The sequence below is a fragment of the Furipterus horrens genome, unplaced genomic scaffold (assembly GCF_987537825.1).
Source record: "Furipterus horrens unplaced genomic scaffold, mFurHor1.1.pri manual_scaffold_3, whole genome shotgun sequence".
In the NCBI taxonomy this organism is placed as follows: domain Eukaryota; kingdom Metazoa; phylum Chordata; class Mammalia; order Chiroptera; family Furipteridae; genus Furipterus; species Furipterus horrens.
This window is the reverse complement of record NW_028327173.1, coordinates 165,056,405-165,075,955: the sequence shown is the minus strand read 5'-3', so window position 1 is coordinate 165,075,955 and position 19,551 is coordinate 165,056,405. Positions and strand designations below refer to the sequence as shown.

Genomic DNA, 19,551 nt, shown 5'->3' with positions numbered 1-19,551 from the left:
TGTTTTCTGTTCCAATTAGAAGTTGAATTGTGAAAGAAAAATTATTAAGATATAGATATATGTATATATAGATATGAAATTTTTCATTTTAAAATTATTTTAGCAGGAATAAAATAATTTATATATTTTTCAGAATGATTGATAAGAAAAACGACCAAGATAACAACAGTTCTATGATTGATATAAGTTACAAACAAGGCAAAGATGGAAGAAGTCATCTTGATGCTGTTCTTGACAAGCTGTATGTATGTGCCAGTGTGGAATTTCTGATGACTGTGGCAGATTTCTTTATCAAAGCTATGCCTCAAAGTCCAGAAAATATGGCAAAAGAATTACAGATTCAACCACGACAGACTTCTACAGCAAAAATCAAGGTAGAGAAAGGTAAGAAGAGTTTATTTTTCATAGATGACAACTTGTATCTTTTAACAAAAATTACAACTCAGGTTAAAGAGAAATGGAAAATTTAAGAAAGTAAAATTACTCTTTTATATTTAAACATATTTTGTAGAAAAATTTTAGGATTAGGAGCCAGGAAAGCTCTGCTCCCAAGTCTGCATTAACATTTCTTCAGTCATCCAGAAATAGAGAGAGTGTGTTAATCTGTGCCTGTGGTCCCCCTCCTTATAGAGGCCACTCTTATTCAAAGAAAACATTTGGAAGAATTATAGCATATTGAAGAGCAGGTGAATAGACAAAAACAAGATGTGGCGTATTGGAGGTCAGCATGATGCCTGTGGACATCACCTTAGACTCCAACTCAGAGGAGTGTTTGCAAATGTCTGATTTTGGTGTACACTGAAGCTACTTCCTTGCTGTGTTAATTATTTATTCCATCATTACCAAATAGATTACTCATTTTCTATGTTGTTATAATTGTCTAATATATAACTCAGCAAGACTGGAAAACTACCATTTACTGGCAAGGCCAGGATTTTATTTTACCTTTTTAAAACAGTAATCATATCTAATATCTTTGTATTTATATATTCGTCGTCGGCAGCCGTCCGTCTCGAGAGACGATGGTGTAGCTTCTTAAGTGTCTATCTGCACCGCCGAGAATGACTGTGCAGTCCGACTCGGGAGTGACACGGCATCTGTCTCCTCCCGTGTTGAATTGACATCTTGCGATGACGCTGGATTGTCCTCTCCAGTGGAGCTGAAGCTATACGTTTAATGTATTTATGCTATAGATTGTATGACACTGACTAAATACTTTATAGCAAAATCAATGTAAACAAATAATAATGATCTGTCTACTTTGTCATGATCTCTTATCCTCTTCTTCCTGATGTTCTCTCCTATTTTCCCCTCCTTGGCCCTAGGACATGACCTGATAATTCACACTTACATGCACATACATGCACACACCTCAAGTCTCACAAAAAACTTCAAAACAAAATATTCCTGCTAGGTCAAAGAGAGAATGATATTCTGATGACAGGGATCAGCTTCCATTATCCTGCTCAATTAGCATTTGTTAATAATCATTTATTGTTGTATGTATCAGCCAATTATTAGTATTGGTCACTTTACCATATCCATTAAAGCAATATATTAGAAACAATTCAGAGAAAATACATAGCATGTACTCAAGTGACAAGATTTACTTGACTGCAGCTTTCTTGGTTCCTATTTTTGTTGCTTCAGATGATTCTGAAAGACCAAATATGACGTTAAAGGCCAGGATCACAGATCCGGAAGTGGTATTTGTTGCCAACCTGACGAAGGCTGATACTCCTGCTCTGACAGCCTCATTCCAGTGTGACCTCTCTCTGTCAACATCCACGCTGCAACAGATGATGGAGGCTTCTGTGACCAGTCTTAAAGTGCTGGCTTGCCCTTTTCTCAGAGAAAAGAGAGGAAAAAACATTACCACAGTAAGAATTACCTTATATTTTAAGCTTAGATTGAGGAACGGCAGAAATGGTTGATTCATAGAATCCTAGAATGTGAAAACTCTGTAGGACTTCAGAGGTTGTTTACTACAAATGAGGTTTTACAGTCAATGATATTAAATTCTAAAAATGTTAAAGGATTTAGCTACAGTTGCTACTGACAGAACTGGGAATGCTTCCAGTCTCATTTTTGTTTCATATGCCATCTTCTTTTGAACTGTATTAAGTTTTAGTACAAATCAGTGTTCCTTTTCAGCTGTTTTTGTTTATTCCCCAAAGTATATCCAATGAATGAATGAACAAGTATTAAAATCTCAAAGCTTACAATGAAAAATTCAGTTGGAGTTATGTGAAATTATGCTGTATTAAAAGTTATCTTCAATTATATTTTCACATTATTGTTGAAAATATTATTTTAGTTAATTTAATCATCACACTGATTTTTTTTATTAAATTGATAACTTTATATCAAAGAGGATTACTATATTATGGACCCATTTGCAGTGTTGTTTTAAACTAAACTTATCTGTGGGCAGAGTGACTTGCAAAAACAAATGCAGTGCTGGGCTTGGTCTCTACTTTGTCATGAAACATTCTTTAGCACCATCATCTTACATGTCACATAAAACTATTAATTAGTGTATTAAAAGCTCATTATAATGTTTTTTAAATGAAAGTTTATGTAATACTGATTCTCCCATTCAGTTCATGGACAAGATTATTTTATTTATTTTGTTAATGATATATGAGGATATGGGCTTCATAGCTTTAATAAATTGAGCTTGAAAATTTGAAATTTATTCTAATAAGGACCTTATTATATTGAAGACTGACCTTTTATTAAGCAATCTGGAAACTGTTCATTTACTTACCTCACCATACTTTTTTTTTTTTTTTTTTTATGGTTTTAAAATAGCATTTATTGAAAATAACAATTTCAAGTGATGTAATGGTCATAAAAATTATAATGACATAACAATTTCATTTCCTCATGTAGCTCTTTGCAAATGTAAGATCTAACTGTAATTAGCTCATTTTTATAGGCATCTTAAAAGTAGATTTTACAGTGAGCATCATTTAAAAGATATTGTAGCAAAAGGAAACATGTCCATTTCTTATATAGTAAATGTTGCATCATTAGTTAAGAATTTGGCATAAAAGAATTGGTGAGAATTGCTTAAAGTTCTTTAACAATGTTCATAGACTTGCATTAGTTTAGAAGAGCTCTCACAAGAGATTTTCAGCTAATTTGCCATTTTGCTTTTAGTAGTAGGCTGTAGTAAAAATCTCAAGCTAAGTAAGATGTTCTTGTGCGGTTCTATATATAACAATTCTATTACTAAGGAAATGTTAATTTCATTTATTTGTTTCTAGGTCTTACAGCCCTGTTCTTTATTTATGGAAAAATGTACATGGGCTTCGGGAAAACAAAATATAAATGTTGTAGTTGGAGAATTTATAATTAAGGTTAGTGTGTATCATATTATTTGGATCAACATTTATTCTTATTTTTCTAACAATGTCTTGGTGTCTCATTACTAGGCCATTATACTAGTCATATATTCAGTAATCAAATATCTCTGACATTAAAATATGTTTTTCTTTAATGCAAATATTTGTTTTTGTTTTCTTTCAAAGACTACTGTCATATACCTACAAATGTTCAAGATAATTTTTATCAGTTGTATTTCATGTGTATGTTGGGGAGATTAGGTTTGGGGGGAGAGTAGAGATGGGTGGAAAGAGAAGGAAAGGAAGGATGGAAAAATGAGATTTTTATTTTATTCATAGTACATGATTTTTAGGCTTTAATATATAATTTTATCGAATGTAATAATGTGATTAAATGTTTTGTTGGGCTTATAAAATATTTGTAATGACAGATATATGCTAGAAATAACTTATTTGGATTTCCTTTTAAAAAATTTCTTATGTTTAAAGATGGGGAAAACAATATTTTCTCTACTGGCATTTATATTCTTTAAGTATGACTTCGTGACCAGTTATACATGGAATATATAGGATAATTTCCAAAATCTTATTTTCCTCTCTGTCCAGAGGATACAAATTGAGGTGGCTAGTAATTTTATATGTAAATAACCAATAGCAATTAAACCAAGGCTAAAACTAATGTCATTGAATTACCATGTAAATAACAATGCAGTTTTAATATTTTAAAATACTGTGTAGTTTAGATTGTATTTTGTTAATGGTTTTACTTTTTCAAAGACTTAAAGTAGTAAATGGGGGGAAACTCTGAATTTGCATGCACCTTGTCTAAGACACTGGGAGGGTTATCTTTCTATTTCTTTGTACATCACTTTATTTATTTAGTCAACAGACATTTTTTGAACTCTTACTGTGTATGAGAAATCTCCTGTATAAGACATTGGAAATATGTAGTCCCTGCCTTTGGAAAACTTAATGACATATGAGAGAGAAAGAAGTAAGTCAGTGACTCCAGCTTTCAGTGTTAGAGACATGCATGAGGTGCTGTTGGGAGTGCAGACAGGGGTCCTCTCACTCAGACCAGGACATCTGGGAAAGCTGTCTGGAAGTGGGGCTACTTGAACTGAGTTTTGAAAATCTGAGGGAGGTTAGATTGGAGGAGGGCAACTATCCATACAGAACTGACAATACACACAAAGGCAGAGGTATGAAAAATCCTTTAAAGGACTTAGAGAGATGCCCATATGACTAGAGAGGATGGTGTGATGGAATTGTAGGATTGAGAGCAATAATTACAGATGACATTAATAAGGGAATGGGAGAAAAAGAATTCAGTTAACGTAAGTTTGGGAAGCAGAGTATACTAGATTCTTCTTTTGGCAATAATCATATATGTAGAATATTAGATAAGGGTTGTGAGAATGAACAATAAAAGGATCCACTTATTTAACCCAGTATTGCTCAAACACTGGGAAATCCTGGCCAGCTAATTGGTTAGACATCAGTCACAAAGAGCTTTGTGCCATAGCTAAAGAGAGTTTGAATTTCATCCTGAAAGTTATGGGAAGTTGTTGAAGACTTTAAGCATAGAAATAGCATACCCAGATTTGGGTTTTAGAGAAATCATGCCGGTAGAAATGTGGAGGGTGGGCAGAGGGTGATGACTGGATATAGAAGACATTATTCATACAGAACAGAGGCACAATGATAGGAATGCACATGTGAGCAAAGATACTAACCAAAGATAATAAGCAGTAGCATTTGCAGATCTTGGGGTAAGTGAAAGAGGAGCATGGTGATTCTTCCAGTTTCAATAAGACAAATGAAAACTATGTATATAAGTCTTGTTGAGGATCACCCACTTTGGTGTAGTTAATGCAGCTGGTTGAAGATGAAAACTTCAGTGACACTTTTGCATTTTTTTGGTCACATAACACTATTTTACTTTGAAATTGATCATCATAACTTTAGGTTTTGACTATTGACGTGTAACATTAGTTACCTAATTCCAGAGTAACCTGAGCAGAAATCATTGTTATGAGGGTAGTTGACTAGACATATGATTTTCTGTGTTCTCTCTTGTTTTCCTTAGTTAAGAATTTAGTATACTTAAAATTTTAATTATTTTTACCCTTCTGCATTTTGTATTAATTCTTCTAATCTGGGAAGGAGTTCACTAAAAATCTTTCTGCTTTCTTTTTTTTAAAGATTTCTCCCATAATCCTTAATACTGTGATGACAATCATGGCTGCTATGTCTCCAAAGACAGAAGAAGATGAATTCAAAGATACATCTAAGGAAACAGAAAATCTTTGGGATGTCAAGTCTATTAGTGATTATAACTATTGGTTTCTTGGTGTTGACATGGCAACAGAAATAACAGAAAATTTCAAAGACATTGAACATCCATTCACAGAGGAGCACTGTGCTGTTGTTGTAGAGTCAGTTCAAGTTACCTTAGAATGTGGACTTGGGCATCAAACTGTACCTTTATTATTGGCAGAATCAAAATTTTCAGGAAATATTAAAAATTGGACTTCTCTCATGGCTGCTTCTGCTGACATGACACTAGAGGTATGACCACATTTTTTAGTAGCTGCAGAGCCGATTTTTCAAAAGTACAGTCACAGAACTAAGATGTGAACTTTCTCTGTTTGTGCATGGCCACAGCAAATATATATATATGTGAATAGATTCTAACATTTAATCTGTTGATGTGAAGTATTATTTATTTGGTCATTATTTTGTAAAGATTCTTTTGCTAAATAATTTGATTTTGGAAATTAAGAGAATAAAGAAAAATGCACCCTCTTTATATATATTCTTTGTGTCTTTAGGTGTGTTGTTAAAGTGGCTATTGGACATAAAACATTAATTAATATTTTTCCTACTGATTATAGAAATACAAATTTAAAGTTAAAAAAAACTTTTATTATAATTCTGTGCCTTTACAGGTTCACTATTACAATGAAACCCATGCTGTTTGGGAGCCATTGATTGAGAGAGTGGAGGGGAAGAGACAATGGAATTTAAATCTTGATGTAAGGAAAACAAAATATCTTTATGTAGAATGTCACTATGTACATTTCTTTATATTTTTAGTGCAGTGATTCTTAAGATGTTGGTCTAGGATCCTTGAGGCCCTTTTAGGGTGTCCAAGGAGGTAAAAATGCCTTTTACAATAATACTCAGACATTACATGCATTGTCATTCTTAGTCTCTCACGAGCATACAACGAAATTTTCCAGAGACTTAAGTGATATTGCAGCAGAATAAAAGCATAGCAGAAATGAGAATCCATCTGTGGCAGACACTTAAGAGAGCTGTTAGTGTCCCTCTTCTCACCTTGTAGTTTAATAGTTTCTTTCTTTCTTTTTTCTTTTTTTTTTAATTGTTTTTCCATTACAGTTGTCCCGTTTTTTCCCTTATTGCTCCCCTCTACCCCGCTCACCCCCGCACCACATTCAGTCCCCACCCTGTTGTCCATATCCATGGGTCATTCATACTAGTTCCTTGACTAGACCCTTCTTTCCCCCCTTTCCTCTTCCCCCCTCCCACCTGGTCAGTAGAACCAGAGGCACGTAAACAAGGAACAGACTGACAGTTGTTACTTTCTATTAAAATATTTATGTTAACTTGTTATTTTTATTTTTATTTTTTTATTTTTTTATTTTTGGTTTTTCAGTTACAGTTGTCTCATTTTCCCCCATTTCTCTCCCCCACCCAACCCACCCCCTCTCCCACAATCATATCCTTCCCGTTGTCCATGTCCGTGAGTCATTTATATAGGTTTTTTGACTAAACCCTTCCCTTACTTATCCCCCTTCTCTCATAACTTGTTATTTTTAAGTGAATATTTAAAATTTTCTCAGTTTTTTAGTTTCTACACTTGATCTTAGCCCAGAGGCTGAGAGCAATAAACTTTAGTTTCTAATAGAGTACCTATTGATTGATATAAAATTGAAGCTCTTTGGGATCCTCAGTGATTTGAGAACTGTTATTCTAGCTTATAAATTCTTTTGTTATCTCTTTATGGTCCTTGAGAACACTTCAGAAGCCTAGATACCGATGTACATTTTTCTGTATTAACGGGAACATGAATTATATACCCTTAACAACTGTACAGCACACCTCTCTGGCAGCCTGACTGAAGTGGGAGGCACTGAAATGGACTCAACAGATCCTTATTTTAAAGACAAATAGTCACTTAACCTGTGTCCCAATTTCCTCTCAGTAAAGTAGAAGTAATATTTATGACCTACCTCTCTCTGGCATAGGCTAACAAAAAATGTTTTTCACAAGGCTTTTGAAATGCTATTGGAATAAAAACTATGGTGGAGTCTGGTGGCTGGTTGAAAGCTTATCATATTACTTATTTGTGGGTGTAACTGGTAAAAAATAGAAAGAATTCCAGGTATTCACTCCAGTAAGAATCAGTCTTAGACTTCAGGTTCATGTTAGATTGCTCATCAACACATGATGGCCAGTAAATCAGGCAACACTGAGTAATAGCTTGCTCTGACTTTGCATGCATTCATGGCACGGGGCTAAACATTTCTCCACATGCTTACACACTGAAAGAAAGAATGCAGATCTGCGCTAAACCAAAGTGAAGCAGTGAATATTTTTGAAAATGAGACCTGAGAGCCTTAATATAAAGTGACTACTTTAGGAGAATTTAACTGTATTGAGAATATTTTAATTTTATTATTAATTGGCTAATAACTTAATTTGTTATGTTATATATCCTCACAGGTAAAGAAGAATCCAGCCCAGGATAAAAATTTGATGCCAGGAGATGATTTTACTGTTTTCCCTGAGCCACAAACAGCAATTCGTATTTCTTCAGGAGAGACCATGAATATAACAGTATCCAAAAGCTGTCTGAATGTTTTCAATAATTTAGCAAAAGTATGTTTGGTTCTTATTTGAAATATTTCAAGTGGAATTTTAAGTTGAAACATATGGATTATTTTTGTTGGTAATCAAAATTAGTTTCTAAAATGTGTAGTCATAGAGTAATTAAAAATATTTGCATCTTTGAAAAATTTTTGTGATGTTATGTTCCTTTTCAGGGTTTTTCAGAAGGCACTGCTTCTACTTTTGACTACTCTTTAAAAGACAAGGCTCCTTTTACAGTAAAAAATGCTCTGGGTGTTCCCATTAAGGTGCAACCCAATCATAATCTCAGAGTAATGGGCTTCCCTGATAAAAGTGGTATTCAGGATGTTGATGCTGATCAGAATTTGGAATTGGAATATGCCAGCATGGTACCTTCCTGTCAAGGGAAACTATCAATATTGAGCCGTCAAGAAAGCTCCTTCTTTACTCTGACCTTTGGTATGCTATATTTATTTTATATTAAGGGCATCTTTGGAATTGATGGTGTGGGATTATTTTTGACAAAATATGGAAAAGATATTGTTTTGAAGATACCCTGGGAAACAACATTTCTAAAGACTTGAAACTGTTGTCTCTTTGTTTTCTTCCTTTAAACTTGAGAAGATTAACCTTGATTAATTTAAAAGTTATCTTTGAAACTAGATTATTTATAGGTTATTTCGATGTTTTTAAACAATACAGTATGTGCTGTGTTTCAAAAAGGATGGAAGTTCAATGAGGGGAGAAAAGTAATTATATTTAGGAGTCCTAAAATATTGGTAGTAATTACCACCATTACAAAGAAAAGGTGACATAGTTAGTTCCTGTGTAGTGGAGGGGATAAGGAACAAGTTGGATTTTGTTGGTTTGTTTTCATATATTCAGAACCCCAACAGAAATTATTTCAGTTCCAAAATATTTATAATAACTTATTTTCTTTCTTCGTTAGTTCCTGTGTCTTAGACAAACATATTGTGTAGTTATTTCTATGCGTGAGGGAGAATATGCTTGTCATTATTTTGAGTCTCTGATGATTATGCTAAGAGAAATATAGTTAAGTTAATATTTGAAATACTTCTCACTTATTATCTGCCTTAGTACCTCATGGATATACAGAAGTTGCAAAAATCCCTCTTGCCAGACCTGGTCGGCAATTATATAATGTACGGAATCCCAATGCCAGTCATTCTGACTCACTCTTGGTACAAATCGATGCAACTGAAGGGAATAAAGTAATCACCCTTCGCTCTCCTCTTCAGGTAATGCATTAAAGTGAATTATGTCCTTTAAGTATATCAGTTAATATTAAATCATTTAGGTGAGTATAGGAATACAGTAAAACTTCAGTAGGTCAATACCGATTATTCAGAAATAAATAACAGATTGAACTGGCTGCTGTTTCCTAATCTAGCTTGCTTTTGTAATATTCTTTATTTTAAATGTCTGATAAAATAATCTTGTTAATTTAAAGCCCATTTTTCTTATTTACTGGGTTTAAAATTAATGAAGCTTTTTGTTTATTCTTTTAAAGATTCAGAACTAAACAATTTTATATAATTTGGCTGTCAAATAGGATATCATTCCATTTTGTTTGTATATCAATTTGGATTGAATCTTTCAAGTATACATGAAGGCATGTTGGAATGATCTCTCCCTACTGCTTCCAGATTTCACATCTTATTCTGTATAAGTGTTTTATACCTTTAAGGCTTTATCCATTTTTTCCTTTTCTGTGCATTATTACAGATTTCAGTATATGGTCAGCAAAAGAAGTTTCCTTCCTATAACATTAAATAAAAATGGCAGGATTTCAAATTTTGGCCGTCGTTAGCTCTCAGTTTCCTATTAGCTTCAGCCTACCTCACATTGTAGTCAAGAAAAGGGTTGTACTACTTTTACTTATAATTCCTTTGCTATCCTTTTCCATATAGGCACATAATGCATTGATAAAAGGTTGTAATGGAGAAAATGCTATGGCTGAAATTTTTAGATTAATATGCAGTTGAAAGATAACATTACACACTGACAAAAGCATCAGCATGTAATACATAGAACATATGGATAGCTTAATAATTTTCAACTGCCACTTAAACATCAAGTTTCATAATATATAGCACCTAAGTGTTCTAAAATTTTTCCTTTATCAGCAAAAATGTGTTTAAATATTGGGCTGGATACTAATTATATCTAAAAGTAATTGTATACATGTCACATTTTTCTTTTGAACTTCTACATCATTTTAAACAGTGTATGTTTTTTTTCCAACAGATTAAAAACCATTTCTCTATTGCATTCATTGTGTATAAATCTGTTAAGAATGTTAAGCTATTGGAGCGGATTGGAATAGCAAGACCCGAAGAGGAGTTCCATGTTCCTTTAGATTCATATAGGTAGATACTTCTTTGAATATATTAAGGTTTATAATATATATTTTTAATTCTATGTATTGAGGACTTATACTTTAGAAAAGATAACCTTAAATTTTTATTATCTGAAGATCTGTAAAAATCAGCTTTAAGACATGTATGGAGTTGTAGAGAAATACATTTATATTATTATTGAATTTACCAAATGAAAATTTCTTGTTGTATATATGATGTTTTAGACTTTCCTTAGACTTATTTTTATTAGATTGTTTTTTGTATTTGAAATGACTTTTTAAAAAATATTGTCATCGTTTACAGAGTGTTTTTTTTCCAGAAAGTTCTTCCATCTGTTAGCATTGTGAGTTGGCAAGTTCCTTAACCTGTCTTAGCCTTGGCGTTCTCATCTGTAAAAATAGGGATAATAGTGCTTACCTTGTAGAGTTATCAAGAAGATTTAATGAGGTTCTTTTTTTAAGTTCTCAATAAAAATTTTTTTCTCCACCCTGTTTTCTTTTTCTGTAGATGTCAATTATTTATTCAGCCAGCTGGTGTCTTAGAGAATCAGTACAGAGAATCCACCACTTACATTTCCTGGAAGGAAGAACTTCACAGGAGCAGGGAAGTCAGATGCATGCTGCAGTGTCCATCACTAGAAGTCAACTTCTTACCGCTCATAGTCAATACAGTTGCTCTGCCTGATGAATTAAGCTATATATGTACACATGGGGAAGACTGGGATCCAGCTTACATTATTCATCTTTATCCCACCCTCACTTTGCGGAATCTTCTCCCATATTCCCTAAGATATTTACTTGAGGTATGTCTCTTGCATTTTGTTTGGTTTTCATTATTACATGAACTGAATTCTAGTTTTTTAATAGTATTTTTAGTTGAGGTCAGTGTTTTATATACCATACTTATACTGAATTAATAATATTACTAACAGCAAAAATTGGTATAGCATCTCATCTCCATCAGCCACTATATTGGGTATTGTAGATGTATTAACACATTTAATCTTTACAATAACTTCCTGAAATAGGCACTCTTATTAGACCCACTTTCAGGTGAGGAAACTGAGTCACACTGGAGTTAAATGACAGGCTCAAGACCCCACAGCTAATTGTTGATCTGGAATTTGAACATAGGCAATTTGACTTTTTTCCCCCCACCACCTAACTCTGCTGTATCTGCCGTAAATTAAGAACCATAATAATCTATTTTACTTTACTCTTTTATAATCTTTTATTTTTAATTTATAGTTGACGTACAATATTATATTAGCTTCAGGTGTACAACATAGTGATTAGACATTTAATAACCTACAAAGTGATCACCCCAATAAGTCTAATTCCCATCTGACACCATACAGTTATTATAATATTATTGACTATAATTAAATGAAAATCTATTAGCTAAAGGAAAGAAAAAAGCCAGTGAGAAAATATTTCATCTTAATTCTAAAGTTAATTTTATTGATTAATTGATTCATTGGAGAGAGAGAGATTGATTTGTTGTTCCACTCATTTATGCATTCATTGGTTGATTCTTATCTGGGCTCTGACTGGGGATTGAACCTGCAACCTCAGCATATTGGGACAATGCTTGACCAACTGAGCTATCCAGCCAGGGCTCTAAACTTAATTTTAAAGTTAATATGATTATTCGTTCTAAGTTTCTATTCAAGTTAAAAATAATTACTGTCCTTCCTAAGAAATAATAGGGTATATTTTCTAATAGTGGAAAAATATGTGAAATTTACGTCACACATTTTAACATATGAAAGTCTGAAAAGTGTTTGGAACCTAAATTATTTATTTTTGTTATCTGACAATGAGCCAAACCTGATTTGTGGAGACTAAAATTAATTAAATGAAATAGATAGTATTTATACTGAAGCTTTGAGTAAGAAAGCCTAATGTATTATGTTAATATTCATTTAAAAGATAATCCTTTAGGCAGCTTGTCAGAATAGTTTGATATCACTTTTCTTAGTTTATTTATGTGGGAACCATTAGGAATAGTATGTGAATGGAGGATGAAGCTGAAGCCAGGTACTTAAATGGCTTATTTAATGACATAGAAAGCCAGGGTTCTTAAATCCGGCCTTTGATTCTTGGCACAGGTCTGAGTTTTTATCAAAACTTATTGCTGTTGGCCTGCTAATGGTCAAAAGACAATTTCTGCCTTTGGCTAAGATTTAGTGTTTTCTTTTTAGTCCTTAGTGATTATTGAATATTCATAATATGTAAACACATTACTTTATTGAAGATTTGTCAGGTAATCTGAATCTGATAGATTATTTAGCATCTGTATAAAATATGATGTTGCTGTTGCAGAGGTTTTTAAAAAATTACTAAGCAAATTTTGTGTGGTGTTTTTTTGTTTGTTTGTTTTAAGGGAACAGCAGAAGCTCATGAGCTAACTGAAGGCAGTGCTGCTGATGTTCTACATTCAAGAATCAGTGGAGAAATAATGGAATTAGTTCTGGTGAAATATCAGGGCAAAAACTGGAGTGGACATTTCCGTATATGTGATACACTTCCCGAATTCTTTCCTGTGTGTTTTTCTTCTGACTCCACAGAAGTGGCGACAGTTGACCTGTCAATACATGTCAGACGAATTGGCAGTCGGATGGTGCTATCTGTCTTTAGTCCCTACTGGCTAATCAATAAGACTTCTAGAGTTCTCCAGTATCGTTCAGAAGATATTCATGTGAAACATCCAGCTGATTTTAGAGATATTATTTTATTCTCTTTCAAGAAGAAAAACATTTTTAGTAAAAATAAGGTGTGTTTTTGTTGATATAACAGGTTCAAATAAATTCCTAGTTTGGAAACTAGGGAGCCATTAGCTTTCCCTAAAACTATGCTTAACCTGTTTGCTAAGGGCTTTTGGTATGAATTAGGTCCAGGGAGACTTTTAATGAATACATAATCAAGTGAGATGTTAAGAAATGAACAGCAGCAGTCTCCAAGGCAGAGTTATGCTTTTTTCTAGTGCCCCTGGAATTACTTCTGTTCTTAAAGTAGTGTTAAGTAGCATGTTTGATTTAATGTTTAATTTATCAGTGATAAAATAGCATTTCAAAAGACCAACAGTCGAATTTGGTGGATATTACCTGAGCCCTTCTATGTGTGAAGGACTAAACGAGGCCTTTGAGAGAGAAACTAACACCTAAGCCTGTTCCTTTCTTTCTTTTTCAGACTCAGAACTTGGTATTGTTTGCCATACACTTCACAAATAATTACTGCTAGGCCTTTGTATATGCACCCTCTGCCTAGAATGTCTCTTCTCTATGCTTTCTTACCTGCCTCATTTTTTCTGGTTATCTGCTCTTTGTCCTATAGCATTCTGCTCAGGTCCAACATATGTGAAGGATTTTCTGACTGTCTAAAGTGGTGCTAGATGTCCCATTGATGTTCTTTTAGATTAGTGGTTCTCAAATTTCATTATGCATTAGAATCACTCCTAGGAAGCCATTAAAATAGATTGCTGGGTCTTGCTCTCATAGTTTGATTCAGTAAATCTGGGTAGGGTCTCATAATTGCATTGCTAATAGATTTCCAGGTGATGTTCATGTTGCTGGTGTAGACACCACACTTTTGAGAACCACTGTCTTAGAGTGTTGATTAATCTAATTCTAATCAACACTCTATGTGTCTGACTTGGTTGTTCTCAGGTTTTTTATAATATTATTGGGTGAATGGAGCTTAATACAGGAATACAGTTAGGTCTCTTCTATAAAACTTTATATAAATCCCATAGCCAAGAGTAAACTTTTTACCCTTTCACCTTGATAGCATTTTGTCCCTTTTGTATGGCTCTTATCACACTGAGTCTTTTATTTTGCTTATTTCAGTGCCTTAAAAAATTTTTTTTCTATTTATTCATTTGAGAGAGAGAGAAAGAAACATCGATGTGCTGGTCCACTTATTTATGCATTCATTAGTTGCTTCTTGTATGTGCCCTTGTGGGGGATTGGCCAATACTCTTAACTAACTGAGCTGCCTGACCAGGGCTCACAATTCCTTTTATTTAGCATTTCCTGAATAATGTTAAAGGCATAAGCTCTGTGCTAAAACTTTTATTTCTTAGCTGTATATCATAAATCTGACACTGGGAAATATTTCGCATTATAGTTCTTTTTTAAAACAACAGAAGCTCTCATGGGTATAAATTTTTTTTTTTTAGATGTTATTTTTTTTATTTTGGTTTTTCAATTACAGTTGTCCCCTTTTCCCCTAATTTCTCTCCCCCACCCAACCCACCCCCTTTTCCCCTAATTTCTCTCCCCCACCCAACCCACCCCCTCTCCCGCAATCATATCCCTCCCCATTGTCCATGTCCATGAGTCTTTTATACACGTTCTTTGACTAAACCCTTCCCTTACTTATCCCCCTTCTCTCCCTCTCCCCTCCCCCCTATTGACTGCTATTCTGCTCTTTGTTCTATTTAGTTCCTTTGTTTGTGTTGTTCATGGGTATAAATTTTGAAATTCACTATACTCATTGCATGGGTGAATGAGAAGGTCACAATATTGGTTTTATTGTATGGACCCCATAGAGTTTCTGTGGTTCTGTTACCCATTTGCAATATGGCTTTGATTATATTTTTCTGTGTCCCAAGGTGCTAAATAAATTTCTACTGGTCTAGCAACTTTGCATCAAGTAAAATTAACATAGTCTTTCAGGTTTCTTAATGTGATGGTATGTGTTCTTTATTGTAGGTACAGTTAAAAATTTCAACTAGTGCCTGGTCCAGTGGTTTTTCATTGGATACAGTGGGAAGTTACGGATGTGTGAAATGCCCTGCCAACAATATGGAATATCTGGTAAGATTCTGTTTACTTATTTACCTTTGACTTTATTCATATTTTCATTAGTAAACCAGCTGGGTCTGAAGGGGTACAGAAAATTGAATTCACAGTATTATGTGAAGGACTGTTATCTCTACAAATTTCTATGGCCACTAGTAGCACAGCAAAAACAAAATTTGTCAAAGACACTGAGATGAATCTGTCCAAGGAAGCAACTTGAATGGTGACCATATGCTAGAATCCTTCTTTTGTTCCACTCTCTGCCAAACATTTCTTAAATCTTAAAATTTGACTGAAAATTTGAACAGTCTGATGCCAGTTGACCTGTTTTAGTTCCACTTTGAAATTTTTATCTTGTTTTTATTTATTTATTTTTGAAATTTTTATATTGTTTTATTAATAACAACGACAATAAATGCAGCAAAACTGGAGCCTCTCCACAAATAAAACAACTTGTATTTGGAATGTTAAGAAGTATAGAATACATATAAATTAAATCTGTTATTACAAGTCATTACTAGTTAAACTGCCAGCTGATATTTCTTGAGTTGATTTTTGATGGAGCCAAACTAAGAAACCAGAATTTTTCTTATTAGTGAGAAGGTAATGCAATATGCCTAGTAGTAGTTAATTTATGGTAGTTACTTTAAAGAATCATATTTAATGTATTTTAAGAAGTCCTTGTGTGACTGGTGTATTTCAAAGATGCTGTATAAAGTATTGGGAAATGATGAGCTTGTTTGTTTTTTCTCACAGGTTGGTGTTAGCATCAAAATGAGCAGTTTTAATCTTACACGAATAGTTACTTTGATTCCCTTTTGTACCATTGCAAATAAGTCATCATTAGAACTAGAAGTTGGTGAAATTGCATCTGATGGGTCAATGCCAACTAATAAGTGGAACTATATTGCTTCTTCAGAGGTAAAATTTTTCTTTAATATAACTGGCTCCTAAAATATACAAATACATGTAGACATACAAATAAGAATTGTATTTACCTCTTTGTCATACTCGCTTTGCTGTCATGTTTATGTTTAAGTTTATTAACTAACTTTGACTTTTCTGACACATTATAAGCATATATTAAAAAAAGAAAATTGTTGATATTTACCACTAGCCAAGTCTGTATGGTAACACTAATTCTCTAGTTCTTCCTGTATGTACCGAAAGTGGTTATAAACATAATGTACATGTATTGTCTCAATAGTCAAGATAATGTATTCTGTATTCAAGAAGGTTATAGTCTTGTTCAGAGAAGGAAAACTCTGACTCCAAAAAACCTCCGCTGCCTTGCGGCATACCTCTTCAGGGGAAAGGCTAGGGGAGTAAACCCCGACAGAAAATCCGGAGCCGGAGTCCCTAAGGCGGTTTGACGTTGTAGTCAACACCGGCAACTCCTGCGGCGCACCTGAAGCCAAGCTGTATTGACTCCGTCTTTCCCTTGGACCCTTCAGCTGCAAAGAGAGGGGGGGTCTGCTGCATGGGCAACAGCAGACCCTCCATATCACCCTGCCCAGGCTCTGTAGCTTCAGCTTCACTGGAGAGGACACTCCAGCGTCATCGCAAGATGTCGATTCAACATGGGAGGAGACAGATACCGTGTCACTCCCGAGTCGGACTGCACAGCCATTCTCGGCGGTGCAGATAGACTCTTAAGAAGCTACACCATCGTCTCTCGAGACGGACGGCTGCCAACAACAACTTTATAGTCTTGTTGGAGGGCTTAAGACTCATAAGTTAACAAAAGGGGGAAAAAAAGTAATATATGCCAAGTTATAGGTGATTGTAAATTTCTGAGTAGATTAACTGAAATTCTCCCTGAAAAGTTCCTAAAATTCAACCCCTTACTTTACAGAGAAGGAAATTTAATCACATTGTTTTGTAAGGTTAAAAAGGTCATTGGATATTGAGATCATTGTGGTCTATGTCAAAGGGGACAGTTTCATAGATGAGATGGGATTTGAGCTAAACTTTGCAGGCTGAGTAAGATATGAGGTGGTGAAGAGAAAGAGGGAAGGAGTGGGGAAGAGAACATATTCAAAGACAAGCATTAGTGCTTCAATTTGTTTGTTTTTAACCAAACCAGCTGACCTTAAGGATAGAGCCATTCTTCTATTCATCTCAAAAAAACTTGTTTTAAATCATTTAGCAAAAAGCTTAAGAGGAAAGATTCCAATCATAATATAAACAAATTTAGAGTTCTAAGAGGCATACACTTGCCAAGGCACTTAGAATGATCTCCACAGGCATGGCAACAGATAAATGCTCCTTTTCTTTTTATCTTTGCTGTGGGTTTGATAACAGTAGTACTTTTATTTAGAAACAATTTACCCAATATTCTATAACAGAGAGGCATTTTGTATTAGCTAAAATACCAGTTTTACTAATAAGAAAACTAATTCTTAAAAAGATATGTGATTTGATTTGGATCAAACAGCTGGGAAGATAGTGTTTAGTATTCCAGCAAGGTCTATGGTGTTTGCTCCTCTGTCTTTATTTATCGTTCTGGTTTATTTTATATGAGATACTCTGAAAGAATTTATAGTTCATTAAGGAATTAAAGTAAGATATACAAAATGAGTGTTATTAAAATTATAGTTTTTAAGTATTTGAGATATTTGAGGCATTATTAATCAGTAAGCTCTTCAATTTCTCATTGTAATAATTTCATAATGACATATAGACTAATATATCTATTGTTCTGATGGAGGGACTGTGATCATAAATAGTCATATTATCAATCATTTAATATGAGATGTGGAGGGAATATTTTAAGAAACTTACTAATAATTGAAACTGGATCATATTTAGAAGTGAAAACTTAATTAGCCACTGTCTTATTTATACCACAGAATTGTTTTAAGACTGATATTCTTTTATATTTTCAGTGTCTTCCATTTTGGCCTGAAAATTTGTCAGGTAAACTGTGTGTGAGAGTAGTGGGCTGTGAAGGATCCTCCAAACCATTCTTTTATAACAGACAGGATAATGGCACTTTATTGAGCTTAGAAGATCTGGTAAGTTTTCATGTTTTAAAATATTTTGGGTGTCTAAAATTTACATTAAAATATTTTATTAAAACATGCCAAAAAATCTACTTGTAATTATTTGAAGGTACTATTGTATCAATATATAATGCCATACATATATTTGTAAGAGATCAGAGCCAGTGTGCTTTCCAGTAAGAATTTAAGAAAACAACCTTTTGGTGTATACATAGCTGATTGAAATTCCAAATGTAAGTACAGGTTAAAACAATATCTCAAATGTACTTTTTTTCCTATAATAGAATGGGGCTATCTTGGTGGATGTAAACATTGCTGAACATTCAACTGTCATAACCTTCTCTGATTATCATGAGGGATCTGCACCTGCCCTAATAATAAACCACACACCATGGAACACCCTCATATATAAACAGAGGTATGGTAAAAAGAGTTCATGGAAAATCTGATTTGCTTTTACTGGTCCAAAATGTGTTTCATATTCCATATGTTTTCAGAGTTTAGAAAGGTAATAGGAACACATGCCATTTATTACTCGTACCCTAAGCAGGTTTTGTGACAGGACAGGTCTCTATAATCAAACACATTAATATTTCTGCAGGAAAACTTAAATATTTATACCAGTTGGGATGCAGGAAAACAATTTATAGTCTCATATCATTTCAGATCAGATTTTACTGCCAAATGATTGTTGACACCAAACTTAGAGAAAAATTTTTGAATTTTTGGAGTTTTTTCAATTTTAGAATTACATATAAGGAATTGTGAACCTGTTTAAACATTATTATTCTTTTGTAATCTGATAATGCTTAGTGAACCTCTTCCTATAAATTTATATCTAAGTGGGTTACTTTTTTTTTTTTTTTTTTACTCTGTGGTTGCCTCTCACTCACGCCCCCAACTGGGGACCTGTCGTGCAACCTAGTCATGTGCCCTGACTGGGAATCGAACCAGCGACACTTGGCTCGCAGGCCGATGCTCAATCCACTGAGCCACAGCAGCCAGGGCCCTAAGTGGGTTACTTTTATTTCTGTTTTGTTTTGTTTTGTTTTTGGTAGGGATAGTAGAAGATTAAGTGGGACGACATTGAGTAGATAGTACAGACTGATAGGAATTCTCTTGGTCCTGCGTAT

At 33.9% G+C, this 19,551-nt stretch overlaps 1 protein-coding gene across 4 annotated transcripts in view; it reads left to right on the top strand.

Moving 5' to 3' along the window:
• The window catches only part of VPS13C (vacuolar protein sorting 13 homolog C), a 182,807-nt gene that overhangs the window by 116,787 nt on the left and 46,469 nt on the right, over positions 1-19,551 (top strand). For all 4 annotated transcript variants that reach the window (XM_090270692.1, XM_090270691.1, XM_090270694.1 and 1 more), the window contains 15 exons: positions 134-384; positions 1,651-1,880; positions 3,273-3,365; positions 5,556-5,921; positions 6,302-6,388; positions 8,103-8,258; positions 8,423-8,687; positions 9,327-9,487; positions 10,497-10,618; positions 11,117-11,411; positions 12,995-13,384; positions 15,324-15,428; positions 16,170-16,334; positions 18,302-18,430; positions 18,703-18,836. In XM_090270692.1, coding sequence (XP_090126818.1) covers positions 134-384; positions 1,651-1,880; positions 3,273-3,365; positions 5,556-5,921; positions 6,302-6,388; positions 8,103-8,258; positions 8,423-8,687; positions 9,327-9,487; positions 10,497-10,618; positions 11,117-11,411; positions 12,995-13,384; positions 15,324-15,428; positions 16,170-16,334; positions 18,302-18,430; positions 18,703-18,836 — 2,949 coding nt within the window. The remainder of the gene's footprint in view (positions 1-133; positions 385-1,650; positions 1,881-3,272; positions 3,366-5,555; positions 5,922-6,301; positions 6,389-8,102; positions 8,259-8,422; positions 8,688-9,326; positions 9,488-10,496; positions 10,619-11,116; positions 11,412-12,994; positions 13,385-15,323; positions 15,429-16,169; positions 16,335-18,301; positions 18,431-18,702; positions 18,837-19,551) is intronic.